This window comes from Nuphar pumila, chromosome 14 (genome assembly GCF_984573655.1).
Source record: "Nuphar pumila chromosome 14, dmNupPumi1.hap1.1, whole genome shotgun sequence".
Classification (NCBI taxonomy): Eukaryota; Viridiplantae; Streptophyta; class Magnoliopsida; order Nymphaeales; family Nymphaeaceae; genus Nuphar; species Nuphar pumila.
In genome coordinates, this window is record NC_143262.1 from 82,699,137 (window position 1) to 82,723,282 (window position 24,146).

The 24,146-nt window shown below is 38.1% G+C and overlaps 1 protein-coding gene across 2 annotated transcripts; it reads left to right on the forward strand.

Annotated features, from left to right (window-relative positions):
* The first annotated feature begins 891 nt into the window (after positions 1–891).
* LOC149817137 (uncharacterized) lies at positions 892–20,557 on the forward strand. Of its 2 annotated transcripts, XM_089986615.1 has the most exons (9): positions 892–1,223; positions 1,304–1,407; positions 14,389–14,590; positions 14,664–15,234; positions 15,323–15,574; positions 15,711–15,902; positions 15,984–16,058; positions 16,183–18,681; positions 19,844–20,557. In XM_089986615.1, the coding sequence occupies exons 1-9, from the start codon at positions 1,057–1,059 to the stop codon at positions 20,150–20,152; spliced, it is 4,371 nt and encodes a 1,456-aa protein (XP_089842741.1). In that variant the 5' UTR covers positions 892–1,056; the 3' UTR covers positions 20,153–20,557. The 2 variants fall into 2 exon arrangements, with proteins under 2 accessions (XP_089842741.1, XP_089842742.1); XM_089986616.1 differs by lacking the exon at positions 15,984–16,058.
* The last annotated feature ends 3,589 nt before the right edge of the window (positions 20,558–24,146 follow it).

Below are 24,146 nucleotides of genomic sequence, written 5' to 3' on the forward strand. Positions count from 1 at the left end.
GGCTTGGGATCGACAGTGTATAACTAAACAGTTATACACAGGCGGAGTTAATTATTTTTATTTTTATTTTTACATTATTAATAATTAATAAATAGCTCAGTTTGGTCGGGCTGGCCTGGTAGCTTGCGGGCCAACCCAAATCCAGCTCACATGTATAATGGGCCAGGTTTCAGCCCGGTAGCTAACGAGCCTGATCCTACAACTTTTACCCACACTCAGCCCATGACGGCCGGGTCAGCTTGGCCCAGTTGCCCACCCTTAATGACTGGTGTAGCATTTTGGCAATTACCACCTCACTTCCGTGGTAGCATTGAGACCGGACAAAATCATACCAGTTCCACGGTTACGGTTAGTTTCCAAACAGAGCCTTAACACTTCTATTCTCGGTATCGAAACACCCGCTAAACGGATTAAGTTCGGCGTCATATCCAACCCAAACTCGTGGATGTCCCTCGAGCAATGTTGTTAAAATCGGTGTGAATCAGCCGAATCAGATTGAATCGGACCCAATGAGGATTTAAAACGGGCTGATTTGCAACCCATTCAATTCAATTTTTTTAATATTTAAGGGTTTTAAAAATTATTTAATATTTTTAAATATTTGTTATTTCTTAACGACACGGTTTCATCTGATGGTAAAAATTCAGATTCGATTTAGTATTTAGGTTTTCTTTTAAGGAACCGATTCACCTGGTGAACCGATTTTAACACTGCCTCCGAGATCCAGGTCCACACCCCGTTCGCTTATTTGGGCCTCCTCACTTCGAGAAAATTTTGAATCGGGTCACAGATCCAATCTGTCCAGTATCCATCATCCAGAGTGTTCGACTGGAGTTCTTTCATGGGACCCACGACCAAAGCCTTGGTGCCCTCCAACGATGATCGGTCATCAGACGCAGCACCACCAACTCCTCACCACCACCACCGCTTCTCTGCAGAGGGCGATGCGATCTCTCGAGTTCTTGCCTCAGGGAGAAGAAGAAGAAGAATAAGAAGAAGAAGAGGATCCCTTTGAAGCCCTAGTGGTTTCACGGAGGAGGAAGAGAGGAAGAAGAGATGGGAGGAGGAGAAGGAGTGGGGACGGGGGAGGCGTTCCAGTGCGTGGGGACGCTGGAGGTGATGAAGCCGAAGCCCTCCGGCGGTTTCCTGTGCGGAACACTCCCCGTCCCCACCGACCAGCCCTTCCACACCGCCCTCCTCCCCCCTTCCCCCTCCCACATCAAGTAAAAAAACTCACCCGCCCGTTCTCTTTCTTCTCTATCTCGAATTTTCTTCTTCTAAGTTTCGATCTTCCGCTTTTCAGGGTGGTCGCGCCTCGGTACCGGCTGATTCCGACGGAGACCGACCTCAACCACCTCCCTCTGCCCCCGAATTTCCCCCACAAGGTCTTCGCCGGGTGCGATCGAGGTACGGGATCTGCCGCCTCTGCTTGTTTCGTGTTTTCACACGAGTCCGAATCCCGCTCGGATCACTTGAATCTCAAAGCGCGTCTGCGTGCGCATTACCGGATTTCGCCAATTTTTTCTGCTATCATCTCGATAGATTCTTCGATTACTTAACCGTTTTTGAGTTTGCAGTTAGAAAAGAGCAATCAATGATATAAAATGACTTAATATTTTGCTCAATTTGGAAATAATCTACTTTGTATGGTTAGTCTCAACTCTCAAGTACATCTAGGAACAGTTTCATGTTTGTATAAGATGATTCTGTTGTTCATTAACTTGCATAGAGAGGAATGCAGTCGCTATTTGGTTCACAGAATTAGTATACGATCTTGTAGGCCAGTACACTGTTAAATTTGTAAAGCTTCCTGTGGTACTATTATAATATAGTTTGGAACTGCACAAATTCTAATTTCTCGAAGATTAACGCCTTGCATTTGCACAAGGATACATTGCAATTTAGGCTTGCTGTTTGAAACTATAGTGTGGGTGAGAGTAGCCTACCCACCATTGCTTTTGCAGCCCAAGTTGTAGGTTTATCATAATAATCTATTCCTTTCTTTTTCCTTTATAAGCCTATGATAATGGTCTACTGCTTTATTAAAGAATACAACAACAACAACAACTACGCCTTCATCCCAAAACAATTGGGGTCGGCGATATGAACCAAAAAAGAAAATCATTCTGGGTCTTCCACATGAATCCTTCTCCTCCAATCATTTCTATCCAATGCCATGTCCTCAGTGAGGTTCAAAGCATTCATATCCTTTCCTATCACCTCCATCCATGTCTTCCTAGGCCTACCCCGACCTCTTTTAACTAATATATTTTCCCATTTCTCCATCCTTCTAACTGGAGCATCATTAGGCCTTCGCCGAATATGTCCAAACCACCATAAACGATTCTCTCATCTTATTTTCAATGGGTGCAACGCCTACCTTCTTACGTATCTCCTCGTTCCGAATCTTATCTTTATGATGGTAGTTATGTTTTTGAAACAATGGTGTTTCAAAAGATTGATATTTTTCTTCTTGTTGAAATTACTTTGTTTTTCATTACAAGCTCTTTTTACCTCTTGTGTTTTCTCCTGTTATGCTTCATATCTAAGTGTCATTATATGTAGACAAGAGATATTGTTCTTCAATGTGGTGAGTTATGTTCACCCATTGTACTCTTGATATAGTCATTGATATACTTGTTTTAAGTTTCGTTACATGTAGACAAGAGATGTTTGTTCACACTCTTGTGTTTTTATTTAGCCTATAAGTGGCATTGAGATAATACTCTTGTTCTGGTAGTTGATACACTTATTTTGAGTGTCATTATATGTAGACAAGAGATGTTTATTCACACTTTTGTATGTTTGTTTTTTCCTTTAGTGGCATTATGATTATAGTCTTATTTTAGTAGTTGATATACTTATTTTGAGTGTCATTATATGTAGACAAAAGGTGCTTATTTATATTTTTGTATGTTTGTTTTATCCCTTTAGTGACATTATGATTATACTCTTATTTTTAGTCGCTGATACACTTGATTTTTGAGGATTGAAGGTCTAATGTGGTGATTGCTTGTGGTGGTCAAACTAGTGTTAAGATTTACAAATATCATCCATTGTGTTATATGAGATTTTTTAAATCTCTTCATAATTTTTCTAAACTCATTTGCTTTTGTATGAAGAATGGTTATTGAAATATTTTCATTTATTTTGCATTGAATATACTTTAATTGCATGATCAAGGATATTTTAAAATTTGTTCCATGGTTGATTGTCTTACGTGTTTTGCGTAAGTTTAATTAATGCTTTTTAAGCATTTGTTAATGAAGGATATATTATTTTTACCTTGTGAGTTATTTGTATTTATCTCATGGTCCATAAGTGACCACTGTCTTATTAATATCTCATTGTAGCCTTTGTGATATTTCTTTGAGATGTTGGTTTTATTAGTTAGTTTTCTAAGCATGTGTTTTTGAAAGATTTTCATTGTTATCTTTTAAAATTAATCTGTAAGTGACCTTTTTTTAGTTGTATAGCTAATGTTGTTTTTAAAATGAAATTGATCTGTGTATTTGATTTTTTTGAAATCTTTATTGAGTGATTGAAATATTTTCTTATCTTCTATTGTGTAAAAATGATTTGTTATTTATACTCCTTTGCGAGTTATTTCTTCGTAGTATTGATAATGATGAAAATACATGTCTGTTATGCATTAATGTGCCTTTTGTGATAGATATATGTGTGCATGATTTTCATGAATAATTAAAGTGATTAATGACTATTGTGTTTGAAATTAATGATTTTCAAAATTAATTTTTACTTTAAATGATTTTGAAAAATATTAAATTGACTTATTAAATATTTTTTATATATTGTATATTTGTGTGCTTGACCATCCTCTCTCTATAATATATAACTAATATAATTATCTTTTGAAATCTTCTTATGATATATATGTGTATAGTTGAGATATTTTGTTAGCTCTATTTATAGGTTTTCAAAAATTTATGATATTGAAGATTCTTTGTGTAATGGAGCATATGATTGAACACTCTCTAAAGAAGCACCAATAAAAGAACTAGATGAAGTTTATGAAGACATTTTATGTAATGAGCTTCTTCTGTAGTTTCAAGCTTAATCATTATAAGTTCGAGGGGGGGGGGGGGGTTAAATTGTACATATATAGGTGTGGTTGTATATGAATATATACATATAAATATGTATATATATTTTTCTTGTACTTGTAATAGGTAATACCCATTAGGGGTATTGTTGTCACTTCACTTTGTGTAATAGGCTGTGCCCATTAGGGGCACTTTAGTAATTTTACTTTTTTATTTTTATTTTCTGTTTTGTTTTTTATTTTTAGCTAAGGACATAATGGTTCTTAGCCATTAGAGCTGTTGGGGGTGGTTCCCGATGTCCCAACAGTTATATTTATAGCTGTTGGGGTGTTTCCCAAGAGCTCTATATGACCTCTCTTCTCTATATAAAAGGGAAGTAATCCCCTTCTTGCTGAATGCTTGTTATAAATTCTTATATTTTTTATGTTCCTACTCATAAGAGGCATTTGAGATTGAGTTTTGTATTTAGACTCGTAACTCGTAAGTGGTCCTTGTTCATGTGTATTGTTTTTGCCCATAAGAGGCTTGTACTTGTGCATTGGATATATATATATATATATATATATATATATATATATATATATATATATATATATATATATATATATATATATATATATATATATATGAACCACACAAGCACATAATATATATACTATGCATATTAAATTCAGTGAAACACAATATATAATATATAACTGAAATACAGAATATTATAATATATGCTTATTATATGTTAATATATATATGTATATATATTTACACAGAAAACAGACATATGTGTGCATCAGCAGCTGCGTGTGTGGGTGCATGTGAAGTGTGAAGTGTGAACTGTGAAAAAGAACAGTCAAACAAATCATATATGAATTACATACACGGATATATAACTCAAAAATAGTCAACCAAAAATATATATTATAATAAAAGAAAAAAGAAAAGAGAAGAAGCAAAAAAAGGGGGCCAGAGAAGAAGAAAACCCAGGGAGTGAGAGAGAGAGAGAGAGGCCGGTCGCAGCCTTCTCCTTCTTGCTGCAAAGGGTAGAGAGAGAGAGAGAGGGAAACAAAAGGTTGAAAAAAAGGGGAATGACCCTTTTTTATACCCAGGGTTTAACCCAAAAAAAAAGGTTCCACCGCCTAGGCGATCCCTGCCTAGGCGGCGCTTAGGCGGTAAAGTAGGGCCCCACCGCCCAAACCTAGTCGCCCAGGCAGTGGGTCTGCGCCTAGGTCGCCTAGGCGAGGCACTGCCTTTGACAACAAAGATCTGTCCTACCCTGTAATGATAATTGTGATATTGGATATGAAAAACCTAATTCTGAGTTCATATCTGTAACTTTACCCCATTTCATAACTTTCAAAAGTTTTGTTCTGTACTGCTTGTTGCCATGTTGTGCCATGTCTCCGTGTGCATGTCTTGGCATCGTAGTAGAGCATTTTGTTAAAATATATGTAATATATATATATATATATATAAATATATTTATCATACACTACCCGATAAGGGGTAGTTTTGTAAACTCGCCCAATAGGGGCAGTTTAGTCTTTTTCTTTTTCTTTTATTTTTCCTTTTTCTTTTTCCTTTTTCCTTATTTCTTTTTCTGTTTTTTTTATTTTCCTTTTTGTGCATTTAATGCACAGCCATTGGGGGCCCCCAACAAAGAGTCGTTGGGCCCCCAACGGTCACAATTGTGACCGTTGGGAGCCCAACGACTCCTTGTTGGGACTCCCAATGGTCCCTCTCTCTTGCTTTTCTCTAACTCTCCCTCACTCCTCTCTTGCCTATAAATAAGTGGGGTCTCTCCCTTTGTAATGTGTGGCTTCTTCAAGCCCTTTTGTGCATTTATAAGATTTTATGCTTTCTAGCCATTATTGGCTTTTGTGTATGTCCCCTTTTGGACTTTTTCTTTGATTTCTATGTGTGAATGTCCATTGTAGGACATACATTTCTTTTCCGCATATTTCATTACATGGTATCAGAGCCTTGGTTGTGCTCTTGATTCATATAGCTAGTTGTCTTGTTATCTCTTTCTCTTTGTTTATCCTCCATTCTTGATTATATAATGAAAGGAGAACAAAAGATTGATCTCTCCTTCAAGCTTAATGGTACGAACTACATGATGTGGGCCGCCGCCATGGAAAACAACCTCAAAGGTAAAAAGCTTTGGGGATATGTGATGGGCACCATTAGGGAACCTCAACTTCAACTTACGAAAATAGATGGTGATCAAGAAAAGGCTCTAGAAGGAAATGCTCGCATGAAGGCTATTGAAGATCACCAATCCAAGGTTGAAGATTGGGAAAGTAAGCATGCAAAAATTCTTGCATGGTTCATGAACAACGTGGAGCTAAAGATTTGCGCCAACATTGCTAAATTCCGCCTAGCAAATGAAGCATGGTTCTTTATGAAAGGTATGTATACCCAAAAAGACCTTGCTCGTCAATTCTTTATCCAAGAAAAAATCCGTACCATTAAGCAAGGTGAAATGAGTGTAAGAGATTACTATAGCACTCTTGGACCTTTATGGGATGAGCTATCCCTTCTTGAACCCAAGTGGGTATCGAGTGAGGATGTTGAAATGAGAAGAGAACAAATGGAGAAAGAACACTTTTTCCAATTTTTACATGGGCTTAGGCCCGAATATGAACAAGTTAGGTCCTCCCTCCTACATAGATCAAAACCGCTTCCATTGGAAGATGCCATAGCTGAAATATGCCAAGAAGAAACACGTCTTGGCATGATTAAAGGAGGAGATGAAGTTCTTGCCGTGTCTAAACCCGGCAATCATATGAAAGCATATAAGCCTCCACACTTTGGGAGGCAAAATAACTATAATGGCAATTATAGGAAAGCTATTTGCCATCATTGTCAAGAACCGGGTCATATAAGACGTAATTGTCCAAAGATAAATGAGTCTCCAAAAGGTAAAGTTGCTACTATTGAAGAAATTCCCCAAAAGAAGGAGGAGCCAATGAAAGGGAAAGAGTCCTTCTCCCTTGCTCAACTATCCGAAGCACTTCAAATTCTACTCAAATCGCCATCAACTTCGGGAGCCACCATTGCCTCTTCTTCTCCTCCATGTACGCCTTCTTGGATTCTTGATTCTGGAGCATCTTTTCATATGACCCCTATTGAAAATGGACTATCCAATGTATGTAGCAACTCCAAAAATTCCTTTGTTTCCACCGCCGATGGTACCTCTTTACAAGTTAAAAGTTTTGGAACCTTGGATTTTTCAAAAGATTTTTTTGTGCCAAATGTAAGAGTAATACCTCAAATTAATTTAAATCTTTTATCTGTCTCTCAAATATGTGATCATGGATGTGAAATCTCCTTCTAAACCAAGGATTGCTTTATACAGGATCTCCAGTCCGGGAAGCGGATTGGGCAAGGCCATAGGAGGGGAGATCTCTACTACATGACCAATTTGAAACTTCCCACTAACTCTTTTTGTAATCATGTCCAAGATAAAAATATAGAAACTTGGCATCAAAGACTTGGACATCCAAGCTTCTCAAAAATGTACTCCTTTCCTTTTGGAAAGAAATTTTGTAATGAGAAACATTTTGTTTGCAAAAGTTGTATTTTTGGAAAAATGAAATCCACCCCCTTTCCAAAGAGAACATTTGTGTCAAAAAGACCCTTTGAATTAATTCATTCGGATGTTTGGGGTCCTTCTCCGGTCATATCAAAAGGAGGATACTCATATTATGTTACTTTCATTGATGATTTCACTCGATATGTGTGGATCTATTTTCTCAATTTAAAATCCGAAGTTTTTAACTTTTTTAAAAAATTTCATATGATTGTCAAAAATCAATTTTCAACTAATATCTCCATTCTTCGATCCGATTCCGGTGGAGAGTATTTATCAAATGAATTTCAAGAATATTTGGAAACCAATGGAATTTGTCATCAAAGGTCATGTCCTAGGACTCCCCAACAAAAAGGTCTAGCCGAAAGAAAGCATAAACACATTTTGGAAACCACTAGGACTCTTCTCATTTCCAAAGAAATTCCAAAATGCTATTGGGCCGAAGCCGCCTTAACCTTCACTTATTTGATAAATAGAATGATATCCTCATCCCTTCAAAATATATCTCCATATGAAAAACTTTTTGAAAGAACACCCGATTTTAATAGATTAAGAATTTTTGGGTGTAAGTGTTTTGTCCTTACACATAAAAGAGATAAATTATCTCCCAAAGCTATCGAATGTGTGTTCTTAGGATACGGAGAAAATAAAAAAGGTTTTAGGTGCTTCGATCCCAAAAGCAACAAACTATATGTATCCAAAGATGTTACCTTTTTGGAAAATGAAAACGGCTTTGAGAAAAATAAAAATATTGATGAAAGCGAATATGCTTTCTTATTTGATCTTCTCTCTCAAGAAGATGTGACTCCTCACATAGAGGATATTCCTAATGATTTAGAGGATACTCCTCTTAGTAATGTTGAAAATGGAAGTAATGATGTTGAAAATAGGTCAATTCAAACCTATGCTAGGCGTGGTCAAGAAATTCCCATAAGTGCTTTAGAAAAATATTCTCAAAGTTCCAACATAGAAGAAACCTCGTTAAGGAGATCTAGCCGAATCTCCAATCCTCCTAATAGGTTTGTTTCCTATGAATCCCTAACACCTAAATATAGGGCATGTCTAATTGCATTACACTCTTATCATGAACCATCACACTATAATGAAGCCAAAAACATTCCTCAATGGGTTGAAGCCATGAAACTTGAACTTAATGCCCTTGAAAAGGCTAAAACTTGGGAAATAACTTTATCACCCACTGGAAAGAAGTCTATTGGATGTAGATGGGTCTTCAAAATTAAAACTAAAAGTGATGGGTCATTAGAACGTTATAAAGCTAGGTTGGTAGCCAAAGGATATGCTCAAGAGTACGGAATAGACTATGAGGAGACCTTTGCTCCTGTAGCTAGAATGACTAGTGTTAGGACTCTTATTGCCGTTGCATCCATTAAAAAATGGCTTATCTATCAATTGGATGTTAAGAACGCATTTCTCAATGGCGAACTAAGTGAAGAGGTCTATATGGATCCTCCACCAGGAGTATCTATTGGTGAAAACAAAGTTCTTAAACTAAAAAAGACACTATATGGGTTGAAACAAGCTCCAAAAGCTTGGCATGACTGATTTAGCAATGTAATGACTAGCTTAAATTTTCGTTCATGTTATACTGACACTGCGTTATTTGTGAAAAGTGCAGGGTCCTCTGTAGTTATTTTACTACTATATGTTGATGATATGATCATCACTGGAAGTGATGAGCAAGGAATCCATGATATTAAGAAAATTTTAAAAGAAAATTTTGACATGTCTGACCTTGGTTTCTTAAGATATTTTCTAGGTATTGAAGTTGCATATTCAACCCGAGGGTATATCCTCTCTCAGATGAAACTTGCTGCTGACATTTGTGCCAAGTTTGGAATTTCGGATGATAAAAAGACAGAAACCCCTGAGGTTATCAATGCAAAGCTAAGGCTGGAAGATGGGACACTTCTTGAGAATCCTACTCCCTATCGTCAACTCGTTGGGTCTCTGACATACTTATCCATCACTCGGCCAGACATAGCTCATGCAGTTCATTCCGTCAGTCAATTTCAACATGCACCTACAACTGTGCACATGAGTGCAGTCTTAAGGATTGTCAGATATATTAAAAACACCATAACTAAGGGAGTTTTTCTTTCCTCTTCATCATCACTTGATTTAATTGCTTATAAAGATGCTGATTGGGGGGGAAATCCCAATGATAGAGTCTCAACCACTGGTTTTTGTGTTTTCTTAGGTGACTCTATGATCTCTTTGAGATGCAAGAAGCAGCATAAAGTATCATTGTCCTCAACTGAAGCGGAATATCGTGCAATGGCCACTACAACCATGGAGCTTGTGTGGCTTAGAAGTCTCCTCTGTGATATGGGCATCGTCATCTCAATTCCTTCGAAGATGTGTTGCGATAACAAGAGTGCTATCTATATTGCAAGCAACCACACCTTCCATGAGCGTACTAAACATATTGAGATGGATTGCCACTATGTTCGAGATGAATACCTAAAAGGAACCATCGCACTGCCCTACGTCACATCCGAGTACCAGTTGGCGGACTTCTTCACCAAAGCTCTTGCTGCTCCTCGTTTCATGTTTCTTCTCAACAAGCTTTTCGTTGTATCCCCGTAAAGCTTGAGGGAGGGTGTTAAAATATATGTAATATATATATTTATATATATATATATATCTATATATATATAAATATATTTATCATACACTACCCGATAAGGGGTAGTTTTGTAAACTCGCCCAATAGGGGCAGTTTAGTCTTTTTCTTTTTCTTTTATTTTTCCTTTTTCTTTTTCCTTATTTCTTTTTCTGTTTTTTTTATTTTCCTTTTTATGCATTTAATGCACAGCCATTGGGGGCCCCCAACAAAGAGTCGTTGGGCCCCCAACGGTCACAATTGTGACCGTTGGGAGCCCAACGACTCCTTGTTGGGACTCCCAATGGTCCCTCTCTCTTGCTTTTCTCTAACTCTCCCTCACTCTTCTCTTGCCTATAAATAAGTGGGGTCTCCCCCTTTGTAATGTGTGGCTTCTTCAAGCCCTTTTGTGCATTTATAAGATTTTATGCTTTCTAGCCATTATTGGCTTTTGTGTATGTCCTCTTTTGGACTTGTTCTTTGATTTCTATGTGTGAATGTCCATTGTAGGACATGCATTTCTTTTCCGCATATTTCATTACACATTTTACCTAGGCTCCAAAAGTAGTAATTATATCACAAAGTTGTCTCTTTGGGGGGTAACATTTTGCAACCCTTCTTTTATAAGGACAAGGAAAAGTACCACCAGAGGAAGAAAAAACATAAGCAGAGGGCAATGTCATGATTTAACATTATGCATGTTTTAGGAGACCCAACGTTGCTGATATATTTTCTCATGTATCCTATGGAAAAATGGATACCTAATCTCATATACAATGTGAAAGCCCAGGTTTTTTTATTGCTTGCATCTTGTCATTCCAATTCCAATAATAGCGAAAAAAATTAGGAAGTTATGACATGCAAATCCTACCAAATAGATGAATTTATTTCCCCTCCATTATCTTACTAGCTATTGGCTAATGGTCCTCACCATGTTGCCTGCTATCTTTTAACCCTCTTTCTTGCTTTTCCCCATAAAGGTTGTCCTGTGCATGTCTGTTTTACTTAGTTGCAATATCCACATCAACTTACAGTCCAGGAGTTTGAGCATGAGTAATACCAGAAGCATCATGGCCACCAGTTTTGCATATGAAGCATCTGAAAAATGCATAGTGAACAATGTTAAAGGTTGAAGGGTAGTTTAGTCATTGTAAATATAACAGTATTATGGTTATTGTATACATTGTATATTTGTCTTATTTTTATTTCTTTCATTTCATTTATTTTTTTAAATCCTAGAATAGGATTGGGCATAATGGTCATTTGACCATAAAACTATTGGGATCTCCCTAATGACTACATTTCTAGCCATTGGGAAGACCCCAACGACTCTCTTGTGTATATAAAGGGGTTCAAACCCCATATGTTGTAAGGCTTTTTGCTTAAAGCTTTTGGAGAATACAAATCCTATTTTTTATGTTTGTTGTATGCCCTTAAGTGGGTGATTTGTGTGGATTTGTGATTGTGTAATTGACCTATTAGTGGTCATTGTGATTGTGTGACACCTTTGCATTCCATTACATGGTATAAGATCCTTGGTGCTCTATTGATAGTTTTGAGGTATTCAAGAGACTCGTGGGAGATCGAGAAGATCGGATAGAGCCTCTGGAAGCATGCCCATAGCCTCACTTGAAGATTGATGCTCGTGTGACTGACTTTTAAAGAGTAGAAGAGTTTGTCATAACAAATTTGTGGAGCATTGTCAAACCATATACCTTCTACTCTTTTTTGTTGTATATCCTTTGTTTTTGTTTTTGTTTCTCTTCTCTTTGAAATGGCGGACAAGGAAGTGGTGACAATAGTCCCTATTAAGTTTGATGAAAATAATTACAACTTATGGGCCACTACCATCAAAAGATTTCTAATAAGAAAAGGCTTGTGAAAATATGTTGTTAGTTCCTCAATGGAACCACAACCTATTCTTACAAAGACTCTTAGCGAAAAGGATGAAACTACTAAAGAAGAGGTCCTTAAAGGAGAAGAGAGAGAAAAGACTCTCTTAAATTATAAGAAAGCCATGAAAAAATGAAAAATTGGACATGCAAAGGTCATTTCCTTATTTATGGGAAGCATGAGTGAGGACACATGTGAGACCATATTAGAATTTGAAAGAGCCGATGAAGCTTGACTCTTTATTAAACAAACCTATACTTAAAGTGATGTTGTGTATAGATGGGAGTTGCAAGACAAAAGTCACACTTGCAAACAAGGAGAAAAGAATGTTACGGAGTACTATGGCACTCTCAAAAAGTTGTGGGATCAAACGGCAAAAATGGAACCTATTTCATCCTAACTATTTCTCATTATCTTATATATTTATCTATTTCATTTTTTTAACTAATTTTTGGGATCTATCTAAAGGGTGACACCCCTCTAGAACCCCTTAGTAGGTAGAGTTCTACAAATGCAAAATTCCACCTTAAGCAGATGAATAAAATTTCAAAATTCATTAATTAATATTTTTTATTAATTATTTAATATTTAATTATTAAATAATAAATTTTAAGAATATTCCTGAGGGTGTCTCACCCCCTCTGAAAGCCCTCTCAACGTGGAATTCTTGCTCAATTTACCTTTTAGATTAAATTTAAAGTTTTAAATTGGTTGGACTTGAATTTTGGATTCAGATCCTGATCCAAAATCCAAATCCATATCTAAAATTCATATGGATCCCAACCTGGATCAGACCCTAGTTAATATGGGTCTTGGATTGGATCCAGATCCATATCAACTCGAATCAAACAGATCGGATCAGATTCGATCCAATACATAAAATAGTAAAAATAAAAGCGGGTCATTTTTGAAAAACGAGATTTTCGGGCCAACCGTAAACCTATTTCAGAAAAACAAAATATCAATATTTTCATAATTATGAGATGCATCTAACGGTATACTTACCTGATTTTTGCCTCTGAATTTTGCTTGAATTTAACCTGAATTTCACTTGAATTTCACTCGATTTTCGCTTGATTTTAAAGGTTACAAACAAAAAGTTTCTCAAATATTATTCGCCTCATTTTGGTCTTGTCAATGGGCCCTGGGCCACGCCCAGATCCAGCTGACGTCACCTATAATTGAGAATATATTCCATGATTTTTATCAACTTTATAAAACACTTAGCCAAAATTTCAGAAATGCAGAATTTGAAACTATGCAAAAACACACGATATTACAATATCTGTTTAGAGTCTACTATTGAATGATATGTGATGCTCAAAAATCTTGTCCAAAGTATATTAAAAGGAGTCTCAGATCTTGAAATGCATATAGAATTTGACAGAAACTGCAAAACTATGTCCTAAATCCATCTTCAGCATTTCTTTTCCAAAGATATGTACTCTTTATATGAAGCTGTTCATTGCCATAGTAAAGGACTTGCCACTATTTATTCTGTACTATTTATGTGAAGCTGTTCATTGCCATAGTAAAGGCCTTGTCACTATTTATTCTATATTCTTGCAAAATTTTATAAATCAATTTATTTCAAGAAATGATTTTTCCATTCAAATCCATTTAAAGTTCTTTATTTTTCTTTTCCTGTGCTCTAAGTTCTTCCCCAGCTAGTTGTCTCAAGGTAACTTTGTTCAACTATAGTAAATGCTGTTCAAGAATGCCTTTTGAGGTTAAACTCGTGAAAATCATGCTTTGCTCAACTATATTAAGCACTGGTCAAGAATGCCTTGTGAAGCTAAGCTCATGAAAATCTTCTGTAAAGAACTTTGCAAAATCCCTTTTTAGTTACCATTGTCATTTGTGCTTTTGTTTGTGCCACTAAATTTTAGTTACATTTTCATGGTTAGGGAAGTTTTAGACGGGTAAATGGGGTCTTTGCTTGGAATGAATTGGTTCATGTGGTCTAGGTGTGGCACATTTTTCTGTATTATAGAAGGGGAAAATGTGGATGTTTAACCTTTACATATTGCAATGAAACAAATGAGTTCTCTAAGTGACCACATTTATTTTTCTAAATTCACGATATGTGGGAGGGTCACAATGAGGGAAGCATATAGGTTTAGGGGACTTCCACATTTGTCCAGTTCTAAGCATATTTAGTGTCTAGCTTTCTTGCTTTCATACAATCTTCATCTTGATCTTTTATATGAAACTTGCAGAACTGGAAAGTGGTCAGATCAGTCAAAATCTTTCAAGAAAATGTGAGGCACTTGCTGTATCTGGGCTTGCGGAGTATGGAGATGAGATTGATGTTGTTGCTCCTGCGAACATCTTGAAGCAAATCTTTAAGATTCCTTACTCAAAGGCTCGGCTATCCATTTCAGTACATCGTATTGGGCAAACACTTGTACTCAATGCCGGGTATGCCACTTCTGTGTCTGCAGTCTGTTGCCAGTAGTTTTAATTTTGTTTTCTAACCAACAGATGTTCACAGTCCTGATGTGGAAGAAGGAGAAAATATGCCTAGAAGAAAAAATAACCGACCAAAAGCCATGGATCAATCCCTTTTCCTAAATTTTGCAATGCATTCTGTTAGAGCAGAGGCTTGTGACTGCCCTCCTTCGCAATTTATGCCATCAGATGAAAATGCAAGCCCTAGTATTGTACCTGGACATTTTAAATCTGGGGAAGGTTCTTCTGTTTCTTCCAGCAGTTCTACAGATTATGGTAAGCCTGGATTTCTTAATAAGGGCCTTGCTGGAAGTCGAGAGACTGGTTTTAATGGCCTTGCAGACTATTCACAAGGAAATCATGACAGTGCCTTTTGGGGCAGTAAGCAGAGTACGAGGTGTGATGCCCTTAAGAAAGCTTCAGAAGTAGATAAGAATTGTAGGTCACCATTTCAGGAGCCAGAGAAGCATAGAAGGCTTAGTAATGATGGCTTCTTGAGAGTCTTGTTTTGGCAGCTCCACAACTTTCGCATGCTTTTGGGCAGTGACCTACTTCTATTTATCAATGAAAAATATGCTGCTGTCAGCTTGCATTTGTGGGATGTTAGTCGCCAGGTTGACATCTATTTTTTCATTGTTTTCCTGCCAGTCTATATTGAATACCTTTTACCATTTCAGCTAAGTGGTTTGTTGCTTTTGACAGGTCACTCCATTAATGTGGCTCGAAGCCTGGCTTGATAATGTTATGGCAAGTGTGCCTGAGTTAGCCATCTGTTATCATCGCAATGGTGTTGTTCAAGGGTATGAACTTCTGAAAACAGAGGATGTCTTCCTACTCAAGGGCATATCTGAAGATGGCACAACTGCTTTTCATCCCCAAGTTGTCCAACAAAATGGTCTCTCTGTGTTACGATTTCTCCAGGATAACTGTAAGCAAGATCCTGGCTCTTATTGGGTACATGTTTCAACCCTTGCTATGCGTCTATTATGATTTATCTCTTCACAACACTTTCTCTTCTTCAAATTAGATTTTATGTGGTGCTTTTTCTCCAATGTTCATTTTATCCTTCTGGATTGATTTATTGTGGCAGCTGTTTAAAAGTGCTGGTGAGGACATAATTCAACTTTTTGATCTTTCTGTTATACCAAAAAGCCATACTTCTGACAATCATGATGAGAGTTGTAGTTCACTTCCAACTTTTATGAGCAAAGGGCGACAAGAGTCCTTGTTTTCACTGGGAACCCTTCTTTATCGCCTTGCACATAGGCTATCACTTTCTAAGGTAATTTTGGATTGTGTGTGTGTGTGTGTGTGGTTGCTGCTTGTTTAAACTTCTGTAAATAAGTGATGTCACTCGGTGCAGGTACATAATAATAGAACAAAGTGTGCTAAACTATTCAAGAAATGTTTGGAGTTCCTGGATGGTCGAGAGCATCTGGTATGGCTAGCATAGTGTTAGATTTAATTGTTTTCAGAGCAATATTCTCAATTTACTTGGCTCCTAATCCTTCACAGGAACAAGTTGTGAACATGCTAATTTTTGTTTTTTGAATTCTAATTAGGTGATTCGAGCATATGCACATGAACAGTTTGCAAGGCTCATTTTGAAATTCTACAAGGAGCTTGATTTAACAATGGAACCAGTTCTAGAATGTGGAGCCACAGTAGTTGATGTGCAACGAGAGAACTCGGAACTTTCTTCTGTAGCATCTAAATTAATCATTGAAGATGAAATACAATCATACAGTTTGAATAATCTACCTTCAACTAAAGAATCTAGCGTTCTTCATGTTTCAACATCAGAGACTTTTCATGAAATGAACATTCAGTCAAACTCATATGGAACCAATGCCAACAAAATTCATTCATCCATGGACATGGAAGCTGGAGATCTTGCAGCTACTGCATCTAGTTCAAGTGGAACTCATAGTCTAGCTGTCTCAGCAACTCAACAATTAGTTCAAACCATTGCTGATCCAATCTCCTCAAAGTTAGCTGCAATTCATCATGTTTCTCAAGCTATTAAGTCTCTCAGGTGGAAGAGACAACTCCAAAATGCTGAAGGGAAGTCGGTTGATCAAGGTAATGAGATTCCAAATGGTGCTTCTGCGGCACATCAGTTTTCCATATGTACCTGTGGTGATGCTGATTGTATTGAAGTCTGTGATATACGAGAATGGCTTCCAAGATCAAAAATGGACCATAAGTTGTGGAAGCTTGTTCTTTTGCTTGGAGAGTCGTATTTGGCTCTTGGAGAGTCATATAAAGAGGATGGTCAATTGCATCAAACACTTAAGGTTGTGGAGTTAGCGTGTTCTGTGTATGGATGTATGCCTCCGTATTTGGATGATGTTGAGTTTATCTCATCCATGGGAAGTAAGCCACCAAGTCGAGAAAGGGACAATGGTGCAATAAATGAACAGAGAAATTCTTCGTATGGTGTAAAAATGTCCAATTCTAATTCTAGTAGTGATTATCCTAGCATAGATCAGTTTCACTATAAATATCTTTTCTGGGCCAAAGCTTGGATGCTTGTTGGGGATGTGTACGTTGAATACCATAGAACCAAGGGCAATGAAGTCTTAGACCAACCTGAAAGAACAGAGCCTCTGACTGACCTGACTATGCCCACAGAAGTTGTGAAAGAGGTCAAAAGGCTAAAAAAGAAGTTAGGACATTTCAAACAAAATTGTGACTTGTGTTCTTTGATAAACTGCAGCTGCCAGAGTGAGAGAGCAAGTAGCGGTAATAGTGCAAGCTCTAGCAGTGGAGATGTACATTCTTTTGCTTATGGGAGAAAGCAAAGTGGAAAGGTGCACATTAGAAGCCCATCACGATCATTTCAGGAAACCCCTGAGGATAATTATGATCTGCAGAATGAAAATGGAGATGTATATGCTAGTAATGCTTTCATTTCAGAGAAGAGTGGTACACCACATTCATCTACCAATCCTGGGCCAATCGGGCAGGTCTTCAATATTCACTCTACATCCTCACCAGCTGCACACAGATTGGATATGAAGACCATGAATGACAAGTCCCCTGAGACCAAAGAATATGGTGGTATTTTTGCATATCTGAAGGGACCAAAATCTGGAGAAGTGGACTATAATCTTTCGGCTGCAATATGTTGTTATGATGCATCATGGAAAGCAATAGGTGATCTTTCTGCTGCTGCTCAGGAAATGCAATCTGCAGTTAAGAAGAAAGGTTGGGTCTGCAATGAATTGGGCCGATATAGACTTGATCATGGGGACTTGGCAAATGCTGAACGTGTTTTTGCAGATGCAATTAAGGCATTTAGAGAAGTTTCAGACACTACCAACATAATATTGATTATCTGCAATCTAGGTCATGGAAGAAGAGCATTAGCTGAAGCTATGGTATCTAAGATGGATGATCTCAGGAAATATGGTCTGTTGGGGAATGCTTACAAGCAAGTTGTAGTGAACGCAAAGTTTGAGTACAGTGAATCTCTGAAATATTATTGTGCAGCGAGGATGGAATTAACTTCTTGTAAAGAAGCATCTGTATCAGAACCGACAAGCCTCTGGAATGAAGTCTATACACAGTACGCTCATACGTATTTGAGGCTTGGGATGCTTTTGGCTAGAGAAGATACATCTGCAAAGGTTTATGAGAATGCAGGCATTCTTGATATGTTGGTTGATTTCAGCACTACTGGTGATGGGGAAACATGTGGAAAGGAACTCAAGAAGCGTGAAATTTCAGCTAATGATGCCATTCGAGAGGCGATATGTATATATGAGTCACTGGGTGAATTACGAGCACAAGAGGCTGCTTTTGCATATTTTCAACTTGCTTGTTACCACAGAGATTGCTGTTTAAAGATTTTAGATGTTGAAATCACTAGAAGTGCCACAAGAAGCAGATCTAACCATCTACAGAAGCTTAAGAGATATGCTTCTCTGGCTGACAGGAGCTGGCAAAAGTCTATTGACTTTTATGGACCAAAATTGCATTCTGTTATGTATATTAATATCCTCTTGGAGCGATCCAATCTAGCATTGAGGTTGTCAAGTGTCATTCATCAAAATATGGTATGTTCTGAAATTTATAACTCCTAGTGGTCATATAGTTAGATTATCTGATTATGAGTATAATCTTCTGTAAATCTGCCAGTTGAGGCTGCCTATCTTTACATAAAACACAAAAATAAAGATACAGTTTGGATTTTCACTAGTTGATGCTGTGCATATGGATACTTCTTGAATGAATTTTGGTTTATGGGAGGGTTGTTTATGTCCATTTATTTCATTTTTCTCTCCTCCTATGCTAGCGTATTTAAACCTTAAAAGTAAGTGCGTGTTTTTATGTATAAATACTTGTGTGCTTGTTTTTTGATCAGAACTTAAAAACTGCCACTTGCACATTATTGGATTGTTCTTCATTCTTTTAAGGTTGTGAGACATGGGTGCAACTGCTGGAGAGAGAGAGAGAGAGAGAGAGAGAGAGAGAGAGAGAGAGAGAGAGAGAGAGAGAGAGAGAGAGAGAGAGAGAGAGAGAGATTTCTTTTTTCTTGGCGTGCATGAATCTTGGAATCTTAGAATGTTTTGAAGGCTGCAGGCATGTAAGATGGATCTGGATGATGGACATATGTTTTGAGAAAATATATGTAGATAAAAATTGGTAAATTTGGTGTTGTAGAGTGTTAAGGAATGTCCTTTTGGGGGGACAGACTTTTATCAATCATCCTCTCGGACCACATGATGTGGCCCTGAGAGTTTTACATTTGAGATTCTGTTGATCCACATGACATGGCCTTTGGAAAATCTTCTTGGATGGGGGCATGATGGACTATAATTTATATGGCTATTTACCTATTTGTTACTAAGTAGGCCAACATGCTCGTGATCTCTTAAGGGTGGAAACATATCCCTTGCCTTTTTGTAGAACTGTTAAAGGATTCTGGTTTGGATTTCTCAGAATCAATTGGTAAATTTTCAAGTTCTGGTGTTATCTTTTGGGCAACTTGTCTTTTCAGTGCTGTAAGTAGTATTTATAGGTATGCTATTGGAATAGAAATGACTCTGTCTGGATATGTAGTTCTTGTACAGAACAACCAGCATCTTGCATTCCCTTCTCATCGTCAAGCCTTGAGCCAGATGTGATTGCTCTATTTTGTTGTGTATGACAAATTTAATGACATTTTATTTTCATACCACGATATCTGGGATGAGCATCTAACAGTGTTTGTTACAGATGTTGGAATCCGCATTGTCGCACATGCTGGAAGGGCGCCATGTGGTTATTGTGGGGGAACAAAGTGCCACTGCCTCAGAAAGTGATCTTTCAGTGGTGCAGCAGAAGTTTTTCAATCAGTTACAGTCATTACTGAAGAAGATGCTGTCAACTGCAATAGCTGGAAATACCAACAGATTGAATGATCTCACTCACGGCGCCCCAAACAGGGCTGGCGATGTCAGGAAGGTCAAAGAAATGTACCGAATGTCGATTAAGGCCATCGGGTTAGCACAGTTGAATGACATGTACGAGTTATGGACATCCTGAGTGCTATTCTATACATTTGCATGGCTGCCTATTGCAGGAATCAAATAAATCATATCTGCTGTTTGGAGACGCAATTTCACTATGTTGAGGTTTTCATAGAGCGATGTTTCATTTGCAGTCAAGCAGTGATCATGATCTACGAGCATATGGTGTTTGGGAGACTTTCTGGATTTACCAAGTTTTTCCATGTCATGTTTGTATAGCCCTCATGTTCTACAATGTTGCTGGATTTGCTTTCAGTGTTGGATATAGTTATGGGTTTATTAAAATCAGACCCGATCGTTTTGCTCATATTTACCCGACCTGTTTACACCCTTACTGATCAGCCTAATATGTCATCTGTTAGGACTGTACCAGGTATCAGTCCAATCATATCAACAATGATATCATCTATTCAGATGGTCACATGCAGTTGTCAATTTTAGATAATTGCGTATAAATTGGAATAAATTACAAACCACCAGATTCTATTTGTTTTCTTAAGGAATTTTCATGGACACCAATGTCGGTTTTATTTCCCAATTTATATTAATATTATATTAATATAATTTGGTGGTTGCATGTATAAACTATCTATTGGTTATGAAGGAGGTTATTGAGATTAATGAGGCATTATCTGCAAGATTAATAGTGGAATTAATCCAATCTTCCTTGGTTGCCTATATAATGGCCCATTGCCATGGCAAGAATATAGAAAACACTAACTGAGTTCTAATGAAGTAATGTGAAAGTCCATGCCTCTAGAGGGTTGTAATAGCTTAATTGGTAGAGCATGTAGTTTTTATAAGGTTGGAGGTTCAATCCGTCCTTCTAGTGCGTATGCCCCATTGATTCGATGAGCCCATCCAAATCGAGTTTAAGAAGCTTGTTGGTTTTAACAATGGTATCAGAGCCGCAACCACTAATCCAATAGAGCAGAGTGCTACCTGAGTGTTGTTGCACAGGTCTACGCCACTGTGCCAAACCCCATTCCACTGAACTTGTAAACATAAGGAAAAAACTCACACAAATAAATACCATTCCTTTGAGTTTTGGGTGCAGATCATATTTCTGAAACAAAAACCAATTTTATTTTAAAGCATGCAGTGTTTGGTATGCAGTCATAGAATTGCATGTGTGTGTGTGCTAACATGCTAAATAAATATATTGTTAGTATGTGCATATTGTACCTGTGCATAATATATACTACAGGTTTAGCATGCCACATCTGAAATAAGTTTTAAGCAAGCATGACACGGCTGCACACATCTCATGCTTCAGATGCAAGGAAAAGTCTGAGCACATACACATACATGCTTGATCGAATGTGCAAAATCATGTTAGATATGTAGTCCTAAGCATGAGCATAGATTTAGATGCACAAAAAGATACTGCTAATTGGGTGCATTTCTTGAAAGATTCTTCAAGAACCGAATAGAAAAACAAAAAGGTGCCTTTACTGCACCCTAAAGCTGTTTGTTTGAAGATGAAGATGAAGCTCTTAATTTGAGATACATAAACATGGTGAAGAACTTGCATGGTTGGGATTAAAACATTTTAACTCTCCTTATTAACATTAGTTAAGAGCTGAAGGCCCAGGATTGAATCCCTCTGCCACATGGGGCGGTTGTTGTTCTGGTAGGGGTGTCCGCCTAACCCCAGCTTGCTTTTCAAAATCATTAGTTAAGAGCAAACCATGGTTAGATGATTTGAAAAGGCCTTTAGAAAGGAATTGACTAGCATGAACACCTGGGTCCACAGAGGCATGGTCCAGTGTTCAGGCCGAACACCTTATAAGGTGTTCACCCATTTTGAAAGGAAGAGGGGGGGAGGCATGGGGCCCCCTTTTTTTTTATGGGGGTCAGCCACTATGTGTTCCCTAGGGATGGCAGTGGACCGGGGCAGGGGCGGGGGACAAGGTCTCCACTCCTGCCCCGTCTCAAAATCCTGCCCTCCATCCCTGTATAGGTTTTGATTTTAACCTCCATCCGGATTTTATGTTCTCTATCCTCGGTCCAAACGGGGCAAGGTGGGATGAGGCTCTATTTTCCCTCGGTCCATTGCCATCCCTGAAGAAGGATTGGGGATGGGGTGGGGTGGGGCGGGGCAAGGCGGGGGATTGGGACGGAGACGAGACGGGACGAAAGCGTAAGTTCATCCCTGTCTCCATCTCTGCACGGGTTTTGATTTAAACCTCCATCCCCGTTTCATGTCCTCCATCCCTGGTCCAAACGGGGTGAGGTGGGGCAGGGCCCCGCTTCCCCCCTAGATATCTGAAACTTTTCCATCAACTTCTTTTTATGCTAGGCAAAGGAAAAAAGATCGACCTGTGCTGGATCCTATAGGGCCAAGGTTTGGTTACAAAGAAGGGGTCTGATTAACTATCTGGGTCAGATCCATGAGGTTCAATTATTAAATGGGTCGGGTATGATTTATGAAATTTTATACCAAACTTGGATAGTTCCGATTAAGATCCATAATTTTTCATGTAAAAATATTAAAAATATCATTTTACAGAGTATGAACCGGGTCTGGCTTATGTAATTCTTATTGGATCCTGGTATGGCTTTTCTTATGAAAAATTCCTTCGATACTTGTATCATTTAATCGATCCGGGTTTAGACCCACCCATTTTAGCGGTGTCCGCCACACCCCTAACTCCAAAATCTAATAGGACAAATTTGGAAGTGCGCAACTTGGCTCTCTCCTTTGAATAAATACAAATGACACTGATGTGGGCCATGCATTTGTGGCCGAAGAGACGTTACCTGTCGTTTTGGGCTATTTTTTTAATTAGTCAATGATGGATGTCAATGTGAAATCCCATCTAACTCTTTTTGGAGCAGTACTTGATATTTAACATGCCACATCAATGTGGTCCAGTCCAAGCACTGCCTACACGTTCCTCTTCTGGACCCCATTGATCTCTTGGGTGAAATGCAGGAGGCAATCTGATTTTGAGTCATATACGAATTTTTGTTACATTGGTGGCCTAGTAGGGGAGCAAACGGATCGGATATGGTCAAATATCCAATCTGAGTTTGACATGTTATATCTTGGATACTTGAAGTAAGATCCGAATATGCATTCAGATTAGATATTTGTATATGCTAAGTTGTATTTTTTTTTTTCGGATTCGGATGGGTTCAGAACAAAATCCGATCCGTTTGTATTTTACACATGTAATAGCATGTCTTTTACTCTCTTTTTTTTTATCTGATCCAGCATTATAGTTCAGATCTAGATTCAGCATTACATCTTTGGACGTGAATTTGGTTTCGGATTTTGATATGACATGATCCAGCCAGAATCCGCCCAGATTACAACCAAAACCAATCAGTTGCTTGTCACAAACATTTGGAGTAATGTGAACCCTATGTAATGTTTTCACAAAAGACAACTTGTGCCTGTTTCGTAGGGATGCAAACAGTCCGGATCCGAAACAGCTAAATACATAAGAATTCGGATCAGAATCAGATCCAGAACAGTAAAAAAAAGATTTGCAAAATCTTCATCATGGATCCGACCCATTTGCATCCCTAATGTTCCATGGCTTTCGGGCATCAACATCTATTTCACCACAGGCGTTTCACAATGGAAAGTGACATTTTGCACTGAAAACAATCCTTCGTTTTCTTCTCCAAGGAAAGGAAGTCTTTCTTTTTGCAAGCAAACATAAAATGTTTTAGTGACACTAATTAGCTAGAGTTTGTAAAATAAGGCCTACCACTCTACCTGTTCGGGGTCTATCCTAGGGATGCCGGGATGGACTTACGCTTTTCCCCGCCCCGTCCCCAATCCTTTAAGGGATGACTATAGACTAAGGAGAAACGGGCCCCGCCCTGCCTCACCCCCGTTTGGACCGGGGATCATGGAGGACATGAAACGGGGATGGACTTACGTTTTTCCCTGCCCCGTCCCCAATCCTTTAAAGGATGACTATAGACTAAGGGGAAACAGGGCCCCGCCCCACCTCACCCCCGTTTGGACCAGGGATGGAAGACATGAAACGGGG